Here is a 24,391-nt window from a genome sequence, read left to right on the forward strand (position 1 = left end):
GGCTTAACACCAATTCCACCACCACCACCGCCGCCGCAACCACCACCTCCCAGCCGCCGACAAGATCCGCTTTTAATAAAAACATCCTTGAACTTTAAACTGCTCTGGGACTCTTGGTGGCGGAAAGACTGATGTCGTCAGATGATTCTGGATAAAGTTACTAAACACGAGTGTACGTCAGACTGACTGAAGCCACACACACACACAGTGTGTTTCAGGAACTGGAGCGTGAGAAGACGTTGAGCGGCAATGTTGCGTGACGGCGACAATCCGTTCGCGACCTTTGATTGGGCCGCGGCGTCACGAAGCTTGGCGAGGTCTTATAATATCAGGCTCTTATTACACGGACTCGTACCGTCCTGTCTGTGCCAGAATCCTCCGCTCCTTCGACGCCTCCACAGCCAAAAGTTGCCGCAATCCGCCGCTCGAGTCGCACGCGCTAGAATCTCGTGACAAACCGTCCACGACAAGGAGCTGAGAGATCGTGCACCTAAGCACCACTTGCACAGGTTGTATCAGTGGGGCTTGCACTAATGTTCTTCTACGTTATCGGCAACGCCGAGACGCCGGCCTTCGTCACGAAGGAGGCAGCAATAACGGCAACCCGCGTGGACAAGCCATGCCACCGCCGTGCGAGGAATCCAAGGCGGCCGACACTCCAGAATCTAATGACGTGCACCGTGGCCGAGAGGACGTTGCCAGGTGGACAGACGGGGCCAGAGGGGACGGGCGGACTCTAGAGCTCCGATCAGCAGGTGACTTGCGAACGTCCCAGTGGCAGAGCGGCTGTCCATGCGCTGCAACCAGGTGCACGCAAACCGAGCATTCCAGAGGGTGGGGAAGCTTCTTTGCTTCAGGAGGTGGAAAAGATCAACGCCGGTGACAGTCACCTGGTGGCAAGTGAACCCGCATGCCCACACTGGGACACTTTGCAGTCACTACACGGGAGCAGGTAGCAATGAAAACTAGGATTATGTGTACATGCTTATAGTCTCAGCTCGATTGGGTCAGGGTACAGCTCGCTAATGATTAAAGAAATCTCGCAGCAATCCCCGTGAAGTAATTGGCATTACCAGAGAATGGAATGCTGTGTTTTCTTGTGATGGTGAATGTTGAAAAGGTTTTGTCTGACCACACGCCTATGAATGCTTCTGTCTGTAGCGGCGCGCTGCCTTGGGCCGCTCACAGCTCTCTTGATCACGTTCTCTCTCACATTGTTGGAGTGATATTTGGGGTGGGGTGTCAAGTATAACTATTGCCTTTTCCAAGAGCAGTTAGGTATACAGTGTGGTTTGTTTTCCCGTTTGTTTATCCTGTAAATAAAGTTCTACGTTTTTTTTTTTAAAACCCATTCTTTCAGGCAGTTATTGCCGCTGTCTTCTTTTACGCTTTTTGTAAGCGCTCTTAATTTTATTCTACCCCCGCCTCTGATACACTCGCTCGCTCGTGATGTTTGTTTGTCGTTGGTATTTTGTTGTTGTTTTGTTTTGTTTTTTTTTTGGTGGGAGTATCTTATTTCGCTTTCGTATTGACAAAAAGCTGACTGGGTGTGTGATGCGAGTGGCTGGGTGGGTGCAGAAAGCGAGAACGATTCGAGCTGCTCTGTTTTGTTTCCTTGGTGTCATAGTGTCACGAGAACAGAAACTTTCATCACTTCCTTGAGCTGCGTTCTGTCTTTAGCTCCGTGTGACTGTGAACGAAACAGTTGTTTTGCCGTTTTAAAGAACATTTTTAAATGTGACAAAATTTGCTTTTTAATTGTTGTTCTATCATACTTCAAGATGAGTTCGCGATTTTCATGGGTTCACTAGGGGAGAGGGTCGGGGGTCACGTCATTTTCTGAAGGGGCCGAAATTATCTCTAAAACAAAAGAGCGGGAGAAGTGAAGAGGGGGGTGTCGCTTCCACTCCATTCTCTCTTTCTTTCTCTCTCTCTTTCACCCCGAATCGATTTTGATAGCTAAGTTGTAACTTTTATACTTAAGTTGTATCCCAAAGTCATCGGTTGTGGGTGTTACATACTCAGTAGAACGAAATGAAGTTTTTCATGTGATTCTGTCTGTTACAGCTTCGGTAAGCGCAGCCAAGGATGTGCACGGAGGACCAGCGAGTGCCTGACCCTGGAGCCGTCAGAAATGATAGCGGTCAGTACCTGCATACCTCCCTTTTCTTTCAGCTGCGTGCATTCTTTCGCTCACGTTCCATCCATACGGCAATTTAAGAAAATTAATTACTGCGAGAAGGTAGAGGCTGAGGTCATGAAGGGCACACGTCTTCAGACTGTGATCATACAACGACCACGTTTCCTCAGACTGATAATTCTTTATAAGTCATCTTAGCATCCGGAACCGCCAATGCAGAAATAGGCAGTGGGTGTGGACAGGAACAGCACTTAGTGGGCGTGGGCGGAGTTGGGTCCCAACGACAGAGGGATTTTGTAAAATGACCCAGTATAGGGATGTAATGAGGTCACGACCCTGTGGGCAGCTGCTTTGCGGGATGTCGCTGAGATTTCAGTAGTGATAATGAGTGAATCACAGTGCTCTGACATCCCATCAGATGAGCAGTTCTACAGGGCGTTCTGTACCAACCCATTTACACATACTCTTGACTTTTCTGATTTTCTGATTCATAAATTAATCTCGGGCTGGGTCTCCACGGGAAAGTTCTGCCACGAGAACCGTACTTTTCCGGGGGCATTTGTATTTTGACTTAAGACATTAGCCAAAAAAGAACATTTTTACATAGAAATGATAGTATTTATAAAAGCAGTAAATTGGAAGTAGAGCAAAAGACATTCTCTCAGAAATGCTGCTTTATTGATGTAGCAATGGCTCCTTGAGTGACAGGGAGGCAGGGTGAGGAAGAGCATCATGACAACCGGTAGGTTAGCTCGTAAAAGCTTATATCCCACAAGCAGAATCGTTTACAAAATCATTTTCGCCGTTCCCCTAGGGTAGGCTAAGTACAGAGTAGTCATTCCTCGTCACTGTGGAGTTATGATTTGCTAGACATCGCTGATACACAGCAACTAATGTGAAAGGCACGCCGCTGTTCTCGATGGTGTCGAGACCTATACTCAGATATTCTCATTTCACAATTACGAAACAATGGTCGGCCGTGCCGTGTTGCCGGAGTTGACCGTCAATACGCCATGGCTGACGGGGAGTGAGTGACGGATGAAGCTTGCTTGGCCTACGAAAAGCGGAAAATGTGCGTGCACGCATGCTCTGCTCTGTGTGTGCGTGTGGACATCGTCAGTCAGGGATGGTGACAGTTCCGGGACCTCTTGTTGTCCTTCCTGTGCACGGTGCTTGACTGTCTGACGCACCGACCCGTCAGCACGACTTTTCACTTAACCACACAGTCAACAGGCCTCTCGTTCTCCCGCTGACGCCTGCGTGCTCAAAGTCTGCGTTGAATGGCAAAACACATCGCTGCACCATCGACATCACTTACCAGCTCACCCCTCCCCTTCCCTCCCCCACCCCTCGTTCCAAACTTCCTCCATTCCTACTCCGGCGGCTGCCAGATAGTCTAAAACAACGCAGGACAGTCGCGAAACGCAGCTCCAGTTCCGTGTACCAGAATCATTCCCAGGATTTTTTATGCATGTATATATAGAACATTCTTGAGAAAAGACTTCTCATTGAAGACGGGGGTGTGTTCTTGAAGAACAGGGCCGCTGTGTGTGTGTGAGGGCCAACAGGATGCGAGAGAAGGTGGCTGTGTGGCCAGGCTCTCGCCTCGACACGGCCTGACCGCAACGTGCAGATGCTCGTGCTGGACCGCCCTGGACGCTGTCAAGCGATAGCTGGGTGTCGCGCTTCGTGAGGAATCCAGCCTGACTTTTATCTGGCGCCGTGCATCTTTGGAACCTTTTCGCCGTGGGACGGTGTTCTTCTTGTTTGCTAGACCGCCAGAGCTGCTCCCCCTCCCTACAATCGGAAGGAAGGGAATCCAACGGGAGGAAAAGAGTGCGCCTGTACCGAGTACGGTCGTGAGCGGATAAGTTTCAACAACATAACATCGTTGGAGGTTCACAGTGATTAAGGGAAACAGAACAGGGAGTTCGTCGTGTGGACATTGTCAACGAAAATGGGGTTGTGAATTGTGTTTGATCGATGAACTGATTTTGAGAGCGCAGTGTTTGTTTTATTGTGTTTGTGTCTATCAACATAGAGCAGCGCTCCCACCCCTCTCTTCAAAAAAGAAAAAAAAAAGACGGGAGGAAGTAAGCACTATGTAGCACGACTGTTCAGATGAGATTGATTGATGCACGTTAGCCTCTGGGATTCGCGGTGAGCAGTGTGTGTGTGTGCTTCGGTGCGGCCATGGCGATGAAGAATTTGATGAAAATGATGAGGCTGGAGATGACCAGGGAGGAAGTGGCTCCCTCTAAGTCGGAGACAAAGCATAAAAATGGGTTTGAGAGAAGACCGTTCAGGATAGACACCACACTAGTAGAGGAGGGAAGCAGCGATAGCATTGGGGATATACCGTACATTGACTTGGATATGACGCATGTTATAGAAGCGGTGTATCATTCTCATGAGGTGAGAATATTTGCCACATCAGTCTACATTGTCTCATAGCTCAGACTAAGTGCAAAATATTGCTAAAAGTAAATTAATGTAAAGCTACGTAGTTTTACCATTTATAACTGTTGACCAAAGAGTCAAAAATGACACTGTACAGGTTATAAGTTAGGATGTCAGATAAGTTGGTTACTTTGTTCCAGAACCAGGCAGTTTTTCTTTTTGTGGCTATGCAACATTTTAAAAGATTTATTAACAGAGCACTTAGCTTTTTCCCTAACTCCTTTGAAAAAAGAAAAAAAATCATTTTACTTTGAAGATTCAGGCATTTCCATGCACCACTAATCTTTTGTTTCTTTCTGGTTTCTACTTCTACAAGCTTGTATGCTCACAACTCACTTTTTTAAATTCCCTACTTAAGTTTGTTTATACATCCATACATTGAAAATAAAGCATTTTAACTAGTCTTTTATCTAATTTTATAAGAAACATTTTGCCTGCTGTGTTGAATATAGTGAAGGCAGGCTTCTTGAAGGTTATAAAATATCTTAATAAAAATTGGTAATGTGACTTTTTTTTTACTGAAGCATTAAACACTTTTTATAAAAATTGGGAGTAAGGGCAAAAGTTGAAAATGTTTAATTTTTTATGTGTGTTGTATTGTTCCAGATCGATTACCCAGATGTACAGGCACATAAAGGAGGTCAGCGCAATACATGCTCAGCCAATTTAGATCGGCTGTTGTCTCCAAACCTGGATCCCCACCTTGACCTTCGAACAGGCATACGAAGGATGAACTCAGATAGTGTGATTGAACAGGTATGCCACATAATTGACAGGTGCCTGTTTCTCTTGTTCACCAGTTTTCCTACATATTTCTAAGCTAACAACAGAGCTGTAAAAATCTAAAATCACATCAATGATGTCAGGGGGTATCACAGCACCTACAGGAGGGAGGGACAAGTTGAGATATACTTCCTTATAATCTCATTTCCTTGTCCTTACATACATAGGTATTTTGTTCTTTCTGTACTCAAGTTTATCTGCTATTTATAAATTTATGGAGCTCATTGTGCGATTATAAAATATGTTTTAATGTTTTCAGTTACCAGTAGATGGCGGGGGAGCTGTAGGATTGATGCTACGAGAACCTTTTCTGCGTCATGACCAGTTGATGAAAAGAAGTTCTCGTGCAAGCGATACATCAAGTGCATACTCGGGGTCTGACATGATGCAGTCATCTTTGGAAGACCCAGATAATCCAGAAGCAGATATGAGTGGATTGGTGGAGAGTATGGTAGACTCAGATGATGAGGAGGGGTATGCAGAGTCCACTGAGGTGAATAAATCATTCATTGTCTTAGAGAAATGTAGTATTAAAGTATTTTTGTCTTATTCTCTTTTGATTTATTCCATATTATTCTGAAGTACACTATCCAGGTTTACAGCACTATATTTTACTCTTATCCATCAGCTATAATTCTGCTGCTGATTTAAGATCTAGAAAGTTCTTTATTGCCGCAGTTTTCTCCCATGTTATCATTATCACTTTGAAAGCCATCAGCGAAGAACGAGGTAAAGTGTTAGAAATGTTTTGTAGACTGTCAAATGGAGAAAAGACTTTACAATCAATAATCAAGACATGTTGTTTCAAAGCAGATTTTCAAAGCAAAGTGTTTCTGAATCCTTCTATACTTTTTGTTTCCTGATTCATCTTTGGGTCTTCTATATTTGTCTTTTATTACTTGTCTGTACAGTTGCTTATCTTTCCATCCTTCATATGCTGTCCATGTCTCATTCTTAAACACTAAGAGCATGCTTCTTCATAAGTGTGATTATGGACTACATAAATCACATTTATTATTAATTTCAGCCTTTCTAATTACAGTTTGTTAATTGTAGTGAGTGCTGCCAACCTTAAGCCCTGAAAACAGACTGTAACATCCATTAATTTTGTTCTGGGCACCTGAGCTGTCTCACAATTATCACTTTGTATATGTGGCCTGTTTTTGACTCCATGATTACCAGACAACAGCGCTTAGGTCTCTTTTTCTCAAACACAGAATAAATACTTAAGACACAAGCTCATATTTCAGCTGTATATTCTCACCCTCATATTACAAGCATTCAGCCAATTCAAAGTTTCACCTGAGATTGTGTGTTTTTTCTCACTGCTATCTGTGAGGTAAATAGCAGGATGTCACCCATTGTTAGTCATGTCCTAGTTCCTTGCACTAGCACATTCCCAGTCTGGCCTAGAACCCATGGGAACTTTTTTTTGATAGAACATTTGTTTTGTCCACTTAAGCACCCTCCTTTCTACTTGTAGGCAGCATTGATGCAGATTTGGTTCATAAGTGGATGTGATGTAGGGCAAGCTTCAGGAAGTAAAACCATCTAATGCATGTGTACAGAGCATGGAGTTGAAAAAACATTGTGTGCATAAGCACCAGCTGCATTTAATATTTATTGAATGAGCTTATCAGGCTATAAGAACTGAAAACAAGGGGAATTTGCTTGTAACATTGAGACTGACATTAAAGGGGAGATGATTCTTAATGGTAATAGACTCAGAGCATGGGAAGTGCCATAACCTTGCAAAATTAATGCATCCATGAAGTTTCCTGATTTTTTTTTTTCTTTTATGCTCAGGTGGTGCTTGCTTGCTCCAGAATCATATTTCATTTAATATTACTTTTGTTTAGGACACCACTTTAACAAGAAAAATGTCTACAGATTTTTTATGTTTACTAGATAAGTCAAGGGTTACAAAGAAAAATTGTTTCATTAACAGTAAGTGTAATTCCATAAAGACTGCTTAAACAAGAAAACTGAAAAAAAAGACTTACTGATAGTGCAGAAATGAAAAATACTTCTAAAACAGGATAATCATCTTTATCAATCATGTACCAAGGTACATATTTCACAGTGTATTTATAGCACAGCATTGATTGTTGGAGTGCATTATTTAGACAACAAATGATGAAGATACTAACTCAAAACTATGTGGAGAGAACTGCATCAGGAGCTTTTGTACTTGGCCAGTAGCACCGAATGTTTCCTTTATTTTATTTTTCACATTTAATGGTCAGATTAAAAAATCAGTTTTGACAGTAATTACTCCTCAACATATTTTGTTGCATCACTGTTGCTACCGGTGTAAGATATGTAATGTTTAAGAAGTTTTCTTATTCTATTTTGTGGTGCTAACTGCAGTCAGAAAAGAATATTAACTATGACTTATTGTCAAAGAGTTTGTGTATGTTGATACACTTGAGAGTAAAGTAGAAAACTTAAGGGGAAGGCCTTTTTATTTTTTTTATTTATTTTATTAAAATTGACATATGATGTGTCTTTAATGTACCCAAGTAAGACTTTCAGAATTTTTTTCTTTCAGCCTGGATTGCATGTTTAAAGATACAGACTGATTGAAGATATAAATTGTTCTTTACTTGGTTTGTTTTGATTTGTTCTTAGTCTATTCGAATGATGACACTGTACGAGACTGCCTGGAAAAGACTGCCTCTGAAAGAACAGAAGATGACATTGAAATACTCATGGAGTTTATGCAACATTTTAGAGTAAGCAGTTCTGACTGTTTTTGCATCTCATTGCTTGTGCATCCTTTACTTAAGAGTAATTTTACATTTTTACTGAAACATATGTAGATATATATATATATGTGTGTGTACTATTGTGTACACACATGCAGTCTATGTAATTTGGCAGTTATAATGCAGTGATCACAATCTTTATGTTCTCTAATTATTATATAAATCTTGTGCCTATATTGTATTGTTAGATTACAAATAAATTGTCATTCACAGGGTATAGTTCATGTGAATGTTCCTGTTTGAAACATGAAAGGCAGTAGGTTCATTGAATTGCAACAAAAATTGAAATCCTGAAAAGTTTAATGGTTTTCATTGTTTTTAGTTATTTTATCAGTTTGTGGTTATCGCCACGTGTTTTTAAAGACTTTATAAAATGTTAATTGTAAGTCTTCCTGTTTTCTGTTTTTTTATAAAATGTTTTTTGCAATGATTGTTCAGGCATTTGCCAACATGACCCAAATGACTCGGCGAGCACTATGTAGTGTCATGGTATTTGCTGTTGTCCCACGTGAGGGAACTGTGGTCATGAAAGATGGGGAGGAGCTGGACTCCTGGTCTGTCATCTTAAATGGCGAGGTTGAGATTACACGGCCAGATGGCAGTGTGGAGCGTCTGCAGATGGGCGACAGGTTAGCATAGTCATTTTTAGGGTACAAAACTTGTGTAGATCTTTTCTGTGGAGTATTATACTTCATTTTAGCTTGTCTTTGAAAAATTAAAAGACTGAATGAAGCGCTTTCTCACTCCCTCTCGATGTACCAATGTATTTAATGTGATATTGATATAGTAGGATGGGGTTTTTTGGCTGGGAAGAGAGCAGATTTTCAAAGCATTAAATATTTATGCCATAAAAATCAAAGAAGTGCACAGTTTTCTTCTCAGAAAAATGCACAAGTGCATACATATTCCATTGAACAAGGATAATGTGGATTTAAAAGAAAGTACTAGAAAGTAAGGTCATACATTATTATTTAATGATGTTTTTCTGGTGAACAGTTTTGGAATCACACCTACTATAGAGAAGTTGTACCACAATGGAGTGATGCGTACAATGGTAGATGACTGTCAGTTTGTCTGTATTGCACAACAGGATTACTATCACATTCTAAACCAGGTAAATAAGGTTTGATTGCTTTCCCACCTGAATTTGTGTGTTGTCGTAAGCTGTTAATGTTAGGAAGAGTTAACAAACATTGGAACTGTGAAATTTTTTACAAAGTTAAACTAATATAAGTTAACTGTAAAATATTTATATAAAATAATATAGCAAAAGCAAGCAAAGTGATGACCAGTGAGTTTAAGGCCTTTGTCTTCCAGGAAAAAGAGAACACACAAAGGCACGAGGAACAAGGCCAGGTTGTCATGGTGACAGAACATCGTGAGCTGGAGGGAGGCAACAGAAAAGGCCAGATTGTTATAAGGGTTAGCATTTGTCTTATTTATTATTGTTAGTTGTTCATAGAACACTCCATTTCGTTATTGGTTGTGGTTCATTTTGTGTATGTTTGTTATTTGTGGCATTTTTAAAATTAATTTATTTACTTTAGAACATGGGTTTTCTAATGTTGCTGATTAGGAGAAAAATATGAAAGCTTTAAAAAATTGGATTAATGACATATAGTAATTCAGTGAGTAATTCATGTCATGGGAAAGAGCAGAATGCAAGTAGTATGGTATGTAATCTTAAGACAAAGGGGATGTAAACAGCAATATTAAACATGTTTCCTAAAGCCAAGTAAGTGCATCTTGTGTGCCTTTGTGACTGCTTTGGTATCCATCTAGAATCTTAAGTTTCCATGTGTAGGGTACACCCGCACGGCTTATGCAACATCTAGTTGAGGATCATTCAGCCATCGATCCCACGTATGTTGAGGACTTCCTGCTCACATACCGCACTTTCCTGGATGGCCCAATTCACCTGGCTAACAGTTTGCTTCATTGGTTTGACAATCCCAGCTACAGACCCAGGGTATGACCAAACTAAATGCTTGATAAAGAACTCTTAAGAGTTTGTACGTTTAGGAGTAGAGGTATAGGGGAATCTAAAGTAGGAATACAATGACATGAAGCATTTGATATGAATTCTACTCTTGTTGTGGGTGCTTTCATGCTTGAAAATCTTTGAATCATCCCTTTTCCATAAATATTTTACAGGTGACTCGAGTGGTGCTGTTTTGGGTTAACAACCACTTTAATGACTTCGAGACAGACCCTGCAATGTGCGAGTTCCTAGAGCATTTTGAATGCCTGCTTGAACAGGAGGTTGGTTTTGATTTAATCTAAATGCCCTTTTTCTTGTTTACAGCTTGGATTTGGGATTGGTTGCTTGTGGGAGGTCAGAATTCCACATTTTTTAAGAGTTTTTCTGTGGCAGTTGATAACTAGGACTGATTTATAAACATATCTTTTGTTGTCAAAAAAGGCAGATTTCCTCATGCCACTGGTGTGATGTTCTCAGATACACACATAGAGTCATCAGAAACTTGTCTCTCAGCACAATTAAGGTGAATTTAGAAAGGTTCCTCCCACCCACCCCCATAGTAAATTATATGTTTGAGCATATAATGAAAGGCAAGAGAACAGATTTTAAAAGGGCAGTAGCAGTCAAAGCAAAAATGAGTCTCTGCCTTCTTTTGGTTTGAGGTCGCTAATTCTTTCTTTTAAATGTGGTCAGAGAGATTAGTGCCTGAGTAACGTGGACATCGATGTCTGCATTACTACATTGTTATTTGTAATCTGAGTAAATGATGCAGCATATAAACAAGGCTAGTTGACAGATATGTAGTGCACTACATATCTAGAAGGTAAGCCTCAAGCCACTTCAAGTATTAAAGCAATTTTCTGTGGTTAATAATGTCTGGAAGAAAAACTCATGGTGCGCATTTAGCATTAGTTTTTGTGGGTACCCACTGTTGTAAAACAATTGAGAAAATGAAGTGCTTTTGAAAACTCACTTTGAACTTCTTTGGCTTTTGTATCTGTTATATGAAATTTTATGCTTGATAAAAACTTGTGTCTCAGCAGTTGAGAAATTGAAATGCTTTTCAAAAATTAATTGGCTGACATATTTGGCTTTGATGTCATTAGTAATCATTTTTCTGCTTGATCAGTTTTGTGTTTTCTGAAATTCTGACTGTTAATGGACATTTTTTGTGTTGAACATTTTACATTGCATGCATTTGTAACATCCTTATCCAGCACACTTTTTAAAGATAGGAATGGGCATGCCTCTGATAGGTTTTTATTCCTCACCCATTTTCTGACTTGCACTTGAACAAAGTCAAGCCTAACTATCAAATGATGCCATGCTGCTAGCTCTTGCTTTGATTTTATTCTTTTCAAGTCTCGCGGGTGGAGAAGAGGGGCAAACCTAAATCTTGTGAACTGTTACCAACCCACAATGATATGAATATACAGTTCATTGAAAAACATTGTGTGGAATAATAAGACGAAAGTGGGAAGTATTGGGTTATAATCTTTTTCTGCAATTCTTGTTTTTAGTCAGAAACAGACTTTGAGGTAAGCATTGGCTTCTACTTGCAGATGGCTAACAATGTATCCCCATGTATTTTACCTCATCACATGGCAAATGTAAAATCTGTGTTTAGGTGAAAGCTCCAGGTTTATTCTGGATTGCCCACATTAGGTGATTCCACAAAATCTCAACATCTTTTTCATTGTCATGATGATAGTGGGTAAACTAAATGCTTATTGTTTAAAAACAAAATGCAGAAACCATGCCGTAACAAAGTACACAGAATTGTTGGTGCAAAAGAGCAAACATGGTTGCTTTTCGTGACACATTAACAGTAGTTTTTCAATTTTATTGCCTTCAACAGCTTATAATCCCTACTACTTTTTTCATTCCTTTTCTGTCTTTTACATGTTAACTTTTCTATTTGCTTTTCTGACTCATAGCTTCATAAGGCTTTATTTCAAGCTTAACTAAGTGGACCAAGACAATTGCTCAGTAAATTTTGTAATCAGAAAAAAATTAATTTATTGACTTTTCTCCTTTTCCCACAATGCACTAATTGAAGTGGCACACCATGGCGTTAACATCTCCAAAAGCTCTGTGGATAGAATTAACAGCTAACTGGTGATGGCTGGCTGATTTGTCACTTATTAAGAAAAATATGTAACTGCTTTTCACTCTAAAATATGCCATAATAACATTTCTCATAGAGACTTTCCTTTTCTTGCTGCTGCCTACTACCTGTCATTTCTTGACACACCTTCCTAAATACACCTGAGCTTCTGGTTGTAGATGCTGACAATTTTTCCTCTTTGTCTCCCAAAGATCGTGTGCCTAAATAGAAATCTAACCAACATGGGCGTGGATTGTTTGATATGTCATTTGATTTTATCATCTTTTTATGTTAATATTGTATGTTCAGAGTGTTTTAAGCTAAAGTAAACATTCTAAGAACATAAACCAGCATTGGAGATATAACATGCCATGCCTTGCAGAGTTGTGTGTGTGCCTACATGCACGTATGTGTGTTGTGTGTTTTTGTAATTAATAGATTTTCGTTACTTATTCCACTGGGGTTACTGCTTTTGTATTATTTGTTACAAACACCAGGCAGTATCTGCTGATTCATGTTTTGATGATTTTTCACCCACAAGTATGGTTTACAGGTCATTTTTAATCAGAAAATAATGGTAAGGGTGTGAATTGGCCATCCTGTCATATCAGAAATGTTATAAGTAACTTTTGCAATGTATGTAGTATATGCTGGTTAGGGGTTTCTAATGTGTTCATGGACTTGATGCTGTGAAGCAGTCCAGAAAATGTTTACACAACTTAGTGTAACCTCACACCAATCCTACCATTGATTGTCAACTGATGTTGCAGCGGATGGTTGGACAGATGAGCCTACTAAACATGGCATGCACTGCAAAAGCAAAAGTTCGCACTGTGACATTGATGCGTACTGCACGAGACGAGATTCTCCATTTCTCTATTCTGGGCGGGCAAGAACGGGGACATGGCATCTTCATTACTAAGGTGGACAAAGGGTCCAAGGCTGCTGAAGTTGGATTGAAGCGAGGCGATCAGGTTGGCATTGGTTTAAACTTCAAAGAAAGATGCTCTGTGTCTGTGTTGGGTTAGATGATATAGTTTGGTTGACAGTTTGGGGAGGGGGTGTTTTGTTTCTTTTTGAAGGGGAGGGACAGGGGCAGATAAAATTTGTTCAGGCATCTACAGTAAAGGGAAATGATTAAGCACATATTGTTCAACAATTTTTATTTTTGTAGTTGGTTCACAAAGAGTTTTTTGTTACAGATTCTGGAAGTAAATGGTACCAAGTTCCAGCAGATTTACTATAACAAGGCATTGGAGATTTTGCGAGGATCGACTCATCTTTGTATCTCCGTAAAGTCTAATCTGCAAGGTCTGTTCCAATTTTTCTTTTTAATCTGTGAAAAATTGTTCTTTTGCTTAAGCTTCTCTGCATGATGTTCTACACCTCTCTCTACACTCAACATAATTTTTTTTTAATTTGTGTGTGTATTTTTCCATGATCTAGTGAGCTCTTTGACACAATTTCTTTTTTCATCCACGCCCTTTATTCTCAGTTGCCAAGGTGACATCTATTTGCTGCTGCTTGTGTTTCTGTGTATTGTTAACCATTGGTGAAGTTATAATATTTCTTGCACAGCACATCAAACTCCACACATGGAAATATTCTCTACAAATTCAGTTATTAAGTGAGGACTGAGATGCAAACTTCTGGCAAACTTTTTTCTTTGGATGGGGGGTTTGTATGTTGTTTTCATCAGCATATGTGTTTCTTAAACTGATGTGCAGTTGGTTTAAACCTTTTGGGCAGATTTTAAAGAAATGCTAAGGTCTGCAGAAAAGAACACTCCAAGAAAAGTAAAACGTGATGAAGCAGGTCTTCCACCAGCAGCCCACCACCGACTGTCTGCTCCCGATCTGGAGGTTACACTATCTTTCATTACAACAGAGAAGGAAAAGAAGCCAGAACGAAAAGGTTTCTTTGGGCTGGGCACCAAGCCCCGCATTAAAAAAGCTCTAGAGAAGATGAATATATTACCTAAAATGAATGGGTGAGTGGTCAGTTTAAAGAGCTCAACAGTTTTAACCCTGTTTTTGTTTTAATCTGGTAAGGACATGGTTATTTTGGCTACATGGCTTTACCAAACAGTAAAGACTTGAGAGAAAGGATCCCTGATGGATAAGTGGGTATTTAAGCATGGACATGTTAACTAGACCAGATAGTTCTTTACAAAGTTTACTAGTTTTACTTTATTCCTTGTTACTCCTTGGGGAACATAGGGCTGCAACAGAAGTTCTAGAAGTACTAGACTTCATGTTTATTACTTCATGTTTAGGGATCCTTAATTTTCAGACAAGCTCTTCTCTAGCAAATCTTAAGCTTTGCTACCCTTTTTTGTTTGTTCATTTGTTTGGTGCAGATCAAATGTACAGTAAGGCAAATAGGTTTAGTAAGCTTTCTCCTGCTACACTTAATTACATAAAAAAAATTTCTGTACTGTCTTGTTTTTAACAGAAACATCAACCATTCAGATGAAAGCCTTTACTCCAAACCATCTCGCAAATCATCATCATCGTCATCATCTTCAACAACAGGCTTTTCTAATCATCTAAGTGCTAGCAATCCTGATATCTCGTCGTTAACATTAGGTGTTGATGACAGAAGTGATTATCCTGAACATGTGGTGAAGGTCTATCGTGCTGATCAGTCTTTCAAGTTCCTTCTCATACACAAAGTAAGTTAAGCAGTATTCTTTGAAGAAGAAGAGCTTTGATATATTTAGTCCATTGAAATGTATTATTAGTCATTCTTGATGACTTACAGCTGATGGCATCAGTAGAGCATGCTTTGAGGTGAAGTTCTGGAAATGTGGAGGTTCTTTTTATGTTTTCTGAAAAAAAAACTACATTAGACTGGTATGTCTACATCTTGCAGGAAACAACAGCGAAGGAAGTGGTTATGCTCGCTCTGCAGGAGTTTGGCATCACGGAGTCAAGTTGGTGAGCACAGGGACTGTTTCTTATTTTTGGTTAGGATCCTGGTAAAATCAAAAGGAGCATAGCTTTTGGGAAAAAGAACAAAAACATGGCTAGCACATTTTGTGCCTAAAATTTGGAAAGGCAGGCCTTTAACCAAGAATTCTTTGTGCATCAAGTGGTTACAGAATTTCTGCTGAGAAAGTTCTGTCCACCTAATATTGCTAACATAGCAAGGACCAGATTATGCTTTTTCTTTAGAATCTGTTGTATATCATAGACGATTATGGTTTTATTTAAATTACTTTCCCCTTATTTATCCTTGCAGCAACTTCTCTCTGTGTGAAGTTACTGTAGAATCAGAGATGTTCATCAAAAGACGACGTTTGCCTGACCAACTTGCAAACTTGCCAGATCGCCTGAATCTCAATAGCAGGTCTGTGATATGTCTTGATTGAATATTTTTGTAAATATTTTTCTACTGCACTTTTTTTTATGTTGTCTATATACAGCAATGTACAGTACTATTTTTCCTTGCTATGTGCTCAGAATCCACATCTCACAGAGCAGTCTCCCAAGAAACACTGAGTTAGCAAATGTTGCTTAGGGAGGAAAAATGCATGTCAGACGTGGATACTGATGGATGCCAATATAAGATAATTGCATTTTTGTTGCAACATGCTTTTCATTTTTTTTTTCCTTCAGCATGTGCATTATATTATGATGCCATTTACATCAGTATATGTATATTTAAAAAAATTTAAGGCTTATTTGGAAAATATTTTGGTGTATATAGTAAATATATGATATAGCATGGTTATTTACCACTTGTCCCACTTGAATCAAACTAACTAAAGTGTAGACAATCACTGGGCAGCACTGTAATCATCCTGACATATCAAACTTGTATCAGGAATGTAGAAAATCTGAGCAAAAATCATGTTAGTCATTGATGGCTCCAGAAGATGCAAAGCTCATTCAAAATCTAATGGTCCAATCATGTGAAATCAGCCTTCTGCTAAAGATAAAATTTTTTGAAGGTCTTTTAATATAGCACTGGGTCATATGTTGTCATGAAGTTTGGTTTCATTATACCATGATTAAAGTGCCCTTCCTGCTTCCAAGATCTTTTGGGCAAGTAAACACTTTGAATAGTTCTTTGACAAGAGGCCTTGTTATATATTTGCTGCAGTAGATGAATCTCTGGGCATCTGTATTAAAAGAAATGTTTTTGTTCACAGATGGATAAGGTGTGCATAGCTCCATACTAAATAGCACGATTAAGCTTTCTTTAGAAATGGTTTGTTAATTAAATGGTAATAGCTACAACAGGAAAATTTTATAGGCTGGTGTTTAAAATTAAGCAGAGCAAAGTTAATACTAATGAATATAAAAATCAGGGCACAGATTGATCAGAGTAAGTGCTGACTGATAAGATATTGATCTTGAAATGGAAAAAATTATTAAATGTGAAGTAATTAGCATGCCTTTGATGGTGTCTGCGTGTTTTGTGATGAAACTAAGAGACCTTTGGCACAAATTTGAGCAGCCATATTCATCCCAGAGAAACGTGCACAAAGACATGAACTTTGTGTGCAGGTGAATCAAAAAAAATATTTGTGCACTTGGTGTTGTGAATGTACTTTAGCCATCCACTGACCGTCTTGAGTGTATTTCAGTTATTTCCCACCTGTTCTCCCGATGTGGAGGACAGGCCTTCTGTCAGTCCCCTCTCACCTGGCCAGTCAGTCCACCATCACAGTGCATTCACACTGCAGACAGCTCGCCGAGTACCAGTGATGGCCATGTGCAATGCTGACTAGCTCACGAGACACCTAGCACACTACTGGGCATCAGCAGAGCAGGCTTGTGATGAGATGCATTGAATCTGCCTATATCAGACATTAGTCTCTGCATGATGTGAAATGGAGGGGTCCTAGCCTGATATTGGTTTCCTTGTGAAATTGCCATGCCTTGGCTTCACCATCACTGTGATCACCCTTTTTTTTTTTTTTTTAATTTCGTGCCAGCTAGCATTGCATGATCATTGTGTGGCTGTGCTGGTCCACCTTTACTGTATGGGCATTGCAGGGATCAGCCGAATCACCCTTGGCTTCCATGACCTTTATTTCTCTATTTCCCATCTGTCACATTTTTTTGTTTGCCCTTCAGACCACCTTCGTTTTTCAGTCATTCATTCATTAAAATGCAATTTTCTATTGAGCTCTTTCATTTGTGTTTCATCAAAAAAGAAATCAGTATGACATACTATTTATCATGACTCATGAATTTCAATCTGTGGTTGCATTTTGGTCACCCTTCACCCCTTTGAATTACACCTCTTATCATGCTCTTTTAAAAGAATATTTTGTGGTGAGTTGGTTTTGTTGCTATCACCATGCATCTCCACATTCATCATCTTCCTTGCGTTCTCTGTTCATATGTTGTCACAGCTATATGACTGGTACAATATTAACTACACTAACAGAGAAAGTTACATAATCTTAATAACACTGCATCTTGAGGCTGGAGCATTCGGTTTCAATAGCATCCATAGAGGCACACATAAACATAACATAAATATGCAGCTTATTAGAAAACTTTGTTTTGTCTGAATTCCAAGAACTGTGATAAGTTCATGGATGTGCATTGCATGTGAAATCACACTGAGCTGATTGTCTGCATGGGTGTTGTGCAGGGTGGGACAAGACTACTCAGAACCTATTGTGTGCAGAAACCTTGTATACTGTATGTTTGCAAAAGATATCTGTTAATAATCTCTACCTCACTTGGAGCTGTTCAGATATTCTGCTTTCAGTTTTATTTGTTTTGTTTTTTGTTTGTTTCTTTCCTTTTTGCTCTATGCAACAGGTGTTCTGCCTGTGGTTGGAATTTTGCCATTAAAATTGATTGTACAGCTTTGAGATATATTCTTAGAGGCAGAAAGAATATGCTTTCCCCATGATTAGCATGATACTCAGATTTATTACATGTACAAAGCACTAAATGCCTTGTGTATACATTTCTAACTGAAAAATCTATATTAAAAGAGATTGACTCTATATTCTGTAAACAAACTGCAGTTTGTTGCTAGCTTGCTGCTCTGAACTACTTTTATATTTGCATTGGCATGCTCTCAAAGATATTTTCTTAAGGAGAAGAATCCTTGAGGCTGTGCAGCTGCGAACTGTAGAGTCTGAATAATGGTCATAATGGTTTGTGTTTTGTTTAATGAGTGTGTGTGGGCAGTTGCCTTTCCAGCACTTCTTACAACATTCACCAATCTACTTTGCCTCTTATTTTGTTAAAAAATATCCAGCCTTGTTTTTTATTTTTCCTACTTATCAAGTACTCATCACACTTTCAATTCTAAGTTCAACAGAGTGAACCTTACAACTGAATGAGATAATTAAATAACATTTGAATATAAAGTCAAATCAAACGAGGCCTTACATGACAATAGGCCTAGTTATAACAGCATTTCAGAGTCATTTTACATCTATGGCAATTCCTGATGGGTGTGTTGTGCACATGCACACGGTATATGTGTGTGAGAAAGAGATGCAGTAGGTCAGTGGTTTTCTAGCTTTTCCAGACGAATACCACTTTCAAAAATTCAAATTGACTAAGTACCAACTGTCAACCCTACCCTCTACATATATATATACACACACATACTAGTATAGGACACCACCCATCATATCTTCACGTACCAGTAGTGGTATGCATACTACAGTTTGAAAACCGAGGCAGTAGGTAGCATGTAGAAAGTTTTTTTGATGTAAAGAATTAAACTTTTGGATAACATTTACAAGAAAAACTGCTGGTCATGCCCATACATCATTCATTCCATTGTTTTGTATCATGCCTCTTGACATTGACATCTGTGCATGGTTTGTATGAAGTCTTATTCATGTTTCTGGTGCAGGGATTAGTGCTGTTGTGCAAGCACTGGTCTTTGTCTCCCTGTCAGGGACAGTTCAGAAGTCATGTGAAAATTAAATCTTCCATTCCATTATCTTTAATTTAAAAGAGGATAATGGAAAATTTTGGTCTTTTAATTATATGTTAAAATATTTATAATAGTTTAAATGGAAATAGGAAAAATCTACAATACTTCACCAACTTTGAAACAATATGCAGCATCAGACATTGTGTGGTTAAAAAAAAAACTTAAGTACCTGACAGCTAGAGGCACCAAGCTTTCATAAAATCTTTCTTCAATGGTGGGGCTTGAGTTTATCTCATTTTTTCATTTTGTTTCTTTTTTTTCTACTGGAACTGGGACATTTGCATTGTTCACAAAAAACATTACCCTATATTCTTCATCCGTCCTGCTTACAAATAAAATGCTTCTTATCAAGTATATAATAAATTAATGCACACTGGTGATGGCACAGATTGCCCTGTTAATTAATGGTGCTATTGATGGGTCTCCCCTCTCCCCACCAACTTGCTTTTATTGCTTTGGAATGTTTTGCTAAATATCAGTGTAAGATAACCCATGGTGCATTAATGCATGCATGATCTGGAACAATGCATGGTCCCATGTACCTCAAACATATATTGTTGTGCATACAGGTTGCATGTTTGTGGGAAGTTTTTAAGTGTTCATTAGTTGCCAGTTTACTTGATATTTGATTGGCCATAGATGTGACTGGTAGGCAGAGCTAGCAGTTTCTGCCACAGCAAATGAATTTTCTGAAAGCACAATATATGTAAGAAAGCACAAATCTAGAATTTAACAGGAATTAAAATACTCCTTCCCAAATGTGTTGGGGGGGGGAGTTCATTTGTGCTTTCTCACTTTCTTCAACAGACTGTAATGACTTTATTATTAAAAAATGTAAAATATACACTTTTATAAGAAGTATCGCAGCTGCTGTCACTGATTAGTTGTGAGAAACATCCCTGGGCTGTAAACATGCAAAGTCAGGCAGACTAACACATTAAAAGAACAGCATCTTCCCACCCACACACACCATTCGTCTCTGCCAGCATGCATCCATTCCACCTGAATGACAGATTTTAATCACAAATCTAGCTTTACTTTTGAAGGTTGCTTTTAGAAGTTTATTTCTTGTCATAACTGCGCCCACATTAAGTAACCTGTATGCACACAAAGGGAACCAATATCATGCCAGAACTACTGTAAGCAGCTTGCTGTGAACAGGATTCTAGTAGGCATGCTGATAGGGAGACAAGTCTGATATGTCAATGTGCTGGAGGCTAACACACATTTCCCTTCTTCTCCCCACTCCCTTTTCCCTCGGGCACTGCTGGCACTGTTGCGGCATGCTGACTGGCCTGGTGACTGGATGGACGTTCAAATGGACTGGTGGTCAGGCGCACTGTACCTCGTGTGCATAGGTATTACATCAAGAACAACCTCAGCACAGACCCTCTCATTCCGGACGAGATGATAGGGGAACTTTTGAAGGAGAGCCAGATATCCTTGCTGCAGCTCAACCCAGCAGAGCTTGCCTGGCAGCTGACCTTAGAGGACTTCAAGGTCTTCAGGGAGATCGAGCCTACTGAGTATGTAGATGAGCTTTTTGAGCTGAACTCTAAGTATGGATGCCCCATGATCCAGAAGTTTGCAGAGGTTAGTCTTTCTCCACTTTTCATTTTTACTGTGAACTGACTTAAAATTCTGGATTTTTCGAAATACTTTTGATGGGTGTTTTAAAAGTTTTATTGAGTTTATAAAGTTTATAATTATGAATCTTGAAAATCTGTAATGGTTTTTGGCTATTTATATGTTTATGTTTTTAAATGTATGGCAGTTGCTGCATCTTATCTCTGTCACATGCATGCTTTTTATATGAACCTGTAATCAGTAGGGATGTATCTACTGTACTTGTCACAGTTCTCATTACTTGTATATTTGCTTTTACCTTTAGACACTACTGGCTTTAAATCCAAGCTATTAAAAACTCTCAAAATTGTATTAAAAATTAACAATGCAGGAAGCTTAAGAAAAGCATTGTCTGATCTATTTTCTTTTTGATGCAGCTGGTAAACAGGGAAATGTTCTGGGTTGTGACAGAGGTATGCAGTGAACCCAACTTGGTGAGGCGCATGAAAATGCTGAAGCATTTCATTAAAATTGCAAGTGAGTATAGTCGTCCATCCTGAAAGTGTGTTTTCTCATTGTTCATGTTTATATTTTGTCTCTTACAATACTTTAAAAACCTTTAAAAGAAGCCTGATTATTAAAAATTGATTTTCAAACATAAAAGATTTTTTTTCTGTTTGCACATATACAATGTAAACACCAGCAAGAGTCCATAATTTGGTGCCTACATCTTCTTCTTCTTGTTCCTATTCGCCCCCAGGGGAGCATAGGGCCGCTTTGGTGCCTTCATGGAAACTTATTATAAATGGTTTTCATGTAAGTGGATTTGTCTTGTTGCAGAGTTTTGTAAGGACTACAAGAATTTTAACTCCATGTTTGCCATAATGAGTGGACTTCGTCATGGTTCTGTCTCACGGTTGCGGAGCACCTGGGAGAAACTTCCTAACAAATATCTGAAAATGTTTGAAGTAAGTGTCCTTTCACTTTTGCTATGGTGTCTCTCAAATTGTTAAAGCTGATGACTGCTATTGAATATTGTGTTTCCTGTAATAATAATTTTCACAAAAGGGCACATTACATAATGTAAAGTTGGCTTTGTTGTTTTGGTTTTGTTGTCTCATCTAAAATTCATTGTTCCAGTTCAGTTGTAACACTTTCCATTAAAATAATGTGTCTGATTTGGAATAAGAAAAAACTTTAATGCTCTTCTGAAAAGCTTCTGCCCAACCAGATAACCACACAAAAGCAGCAGACAGGAAGTAGTTACTTCCCAAGTGTACAAAAGTGAGGAAGGACATTTCTGTACATAAAGTTTGGCGTGGTTTCAGCTTTAAGACTAAGCATTCAACCATACAAATGAACAGTCATTATGTTGCCCTAAGTCTGAGTATTTTTTTGCATCAGCAGAATTTGATTGCTTTTCAGGATCTGGAGACATTAATGGATCCATCACGTAACATGGCCAAGTACAGGAACCTGCTGAACAGTGATCATGTGCAACCTCCAGTTGTAAGATTTTCAACTACAACCTTATTTTTAAATAAGTAGATAAGATTTACAATCAGCTTTTGCCTGGACTGCATTTTTATACCTTTCTTCTAGTGTATATTCACATTAGATTTACGTTTAATATTTGCACTAGTTACTTGTGATGTGAGCTGTTGACTGAGAGAAAACAAATTTTGAATAATTCCTATTACAGATCTATTAATGGATCTTGTCTTATGTGTGGAACGAAACTGATGTTGCTTGTTTGTGTCCAACAAGGAGGCTTAAATGCTTATCTCTCAGCAAATAAAGCTTGAAATATATGGATTATTATTTACCATAATCAAAGTGAAGAGTAACTGTGTCTGTCTGTCTGCCAGATCCCCATCTTTCCTGTAGTGAAGAAGGATTTGACTTTTATTCACTTGGGAAATGATTCCTCATTGATGGTATTGTCAACTTTGAGAAGTTGCGCATGATTGCAAAGGAGATTCGCCATATTGGCACCATGTGTTCAGCGCGATATGTGAGTTACAATAAGTTATCTTTAAGTGCTGTAATGTTATTTTGAATAAACTCATTCATTTTTAGTTATAGTAATTTGTTTTGGTAACTTGATTATGGCAGAAATTGCTGTAATAGTTTTTAGTGTTTGTTGAGTTTCAGTGAATAATCTACTATTGAATGTATGTAAGCCAAGTTTTACAACAAAAAAGTAATGTTCTGTACATGTGAGGTTTGTGGTAGTGTGAAGGACCAGGATACAAACTGGAGTGACACAAATAAATTCTGTGATGGAAGAGTTTATATGTGAACAGGATGTCAGCAACATGCTGCTGAGTACCCATGGAAATTTCTCCAGTTCACTAGTATCAGGAATGGCCACACTGAAACGAACCAAGAACAGACGTGCGTCTACTGTACCCAACCCAAAAAAGATGTACGAAGAGGTAAGATACTGTGAAAAAAATTATGGAAACTCAATATAAAATAATGCTGAAAACTAGGAATTAATAGGTAAGTATCACATGCACATACTTCCTTTTCATGTATTTCTGAATTCTCCAAACTCCCAAAATATAGAATGTAATAAAGTTGTACCCCTTCTTCTAAAAATGGTCAGGCAGTGCTTGTTAATGTTTAGCTAAAAGCTATCGATTAAGAGAAATCTTCAAAAACTTTTTAACCACATTTGTTGAGGAAAATAATCTACAGATAGTTAAAAAGGTCATGCACTGGATATGCTCATAACTGAGGTCTGTCTTGTGCATGTAGGCTCAAATGGTGCGCAAAGTACGCTCATACCTCAGCACCATGCCTGTCAACACCAATGAGGACCAGCTGGCAGAAATGTCAATCAGTGTGAACCTCCAGGTTAGTAGTACCTGCAGTTTTTAGGTTTTTGTGCAGAGTTTCTTAGAGTGCAGCTTGCAGATGTTATTATGAAAAAAGGAAATACTTGTTTAATGTAAGAATTCTTTTAGCCTCTTAAATGCAAGCTTGTGGAAAGCATTAGGGTAAGAGAAGCAGTGTTAGAGTTAGAAAGAAAGCAGTGAAAGACTTTTTTTGTGCAAGTTGCATTTGAACTTGGTACATAATGCAGTAACATGCATTCCTGGATGCATATTAAATTAATGTGCTTAATTTATGAAAGTTATCTTCACTTCACAAAGATTACTTGTACCTTCTGAAAAAGGTCATTTAACAGATTTAATCAACCAGTTTGGGACTAACATGTCAGTCACACTGATCAGTCTTATTTGCTATAATTGGTTATGACAGAAAAGTTTATTTGATGAGTGGATTTTTTTTAAAGTTTGTTTGTTTGTTCGTTTGGGGTCATTTTGGGACATAAAGCTCGCAAAAGGGATGTTTCACCTGGCATCAACAACAGTTCTCCTAACCTTGAAGACAAGCGTGCCATTCCTCCTGGCCCCAAGTTTGGTAAGTAGCTGTGTGCATGGCATGGCTTGTTTTCTTCCTGTTAGATTTAAGAACTCACAGAAGAAGCCTGGTGAGATGGGACTGATAGCATGGCTTGCATTGCTTTAGTATTAGCTGTTACTGTCAGAGCTACACATTTAAGCAGGAGTGCTGAAAACAGCCATTTCCAAATTAGGTCAGCCTTTGGTAATCAAACCAAAGATAGTAATTAATATGAGTAATGACTT

The 24,391-nt window shown here is 38.8% G+C and overlaps 1 protein-coding gene across 1 annotated transcript in view; it reads left to right on the plus strand.

Annotated features, from left to right (window-relative positions):
- Positions 1 to 24,391, plus strand: part of LOC112563321 (rap guanine nucleotide exchange factor 6-like) — a 62,727-nt gene that overhangs the window by 26,116 nt on the left and 12,220 nt on the right. The window contains 26 exon segments of the mRNA XM_025237205.1: positions 2,068 to 2,143; positions 5,207 to 5,356; positions 5,643 to 5,876; positions 8,015 to 8,023; positions 8,026 to 8,118; positions 8,590 to 8,780; positions 9,148 to 9,265; positions 9,469 to 9,573; positions 9,956 to 10,120; positions 10,306 to 10,413; positions 11,653 to 11,670; positions 13,010 to 13,213; positions 13,442 to 13,550; positions 13,989 to 14,229; positions 14,694 to 14,913; positions 15,114 to 15,178; positions 15,483 to 15,590; positions 20,525 to 20,759; positions 21,170 to 21,269; positions 21,573 to 21,700; positions 22,158 to 22,241; positions 22,601 to 22,658; positions 22,661 to 22,746; positions 23,039 to 23,170; positions 23,496 to 23,594; positions 24,078 to 24,164. Of these exon segments, the coding sequence (XP_025092990.1) occupies positions 2,068 to 2,143; positions 5,207 to 5,356; positions 5,643 to 5,876; positions 8,015 to 8,023; positions 8,026 to 8,118; positions 8,590 to 8,780; positions 9,148 to 9,265; positions 9,469 to 9,573; positions 9,956 to 10,120; positions 10,306 to 10,413; positions 11,653 to 11,670; positions 13,010 to 13,213; positions 13,442 to 13,550; positions 13,989 to 14,229; positions 14,694 to 14,913; positions 15,114 to 15,178; positions 15,483 to 15,590; positions 20,525 to 20,759; positions 21,170 to 21,269; positions 21,573 to 21,700; positions 22,158 to 22,241; positions 22,601 to 22,658; positions 22,661 to 22,746; positions 23,039 to 23,170; positions 23,496 to 23,594; positions 24,078 to 24,164 (3,223 nt within the window).

Source organism: Pomacea canaliculata, linkage group LG1 (genome assembly GCF_003073045.1).
Source record: "Pomacea canaliculata isolate SZHN2017 linkage group LG1, ASM307304v1, whole genome shotgun sequence".
Lineage (NCBI taxonomy): Eukaryota > Metazoa > Mollusca > Gastropoda > Architaenioglossa > Ampullariidae > Pomacea > Pomacea canaliculata.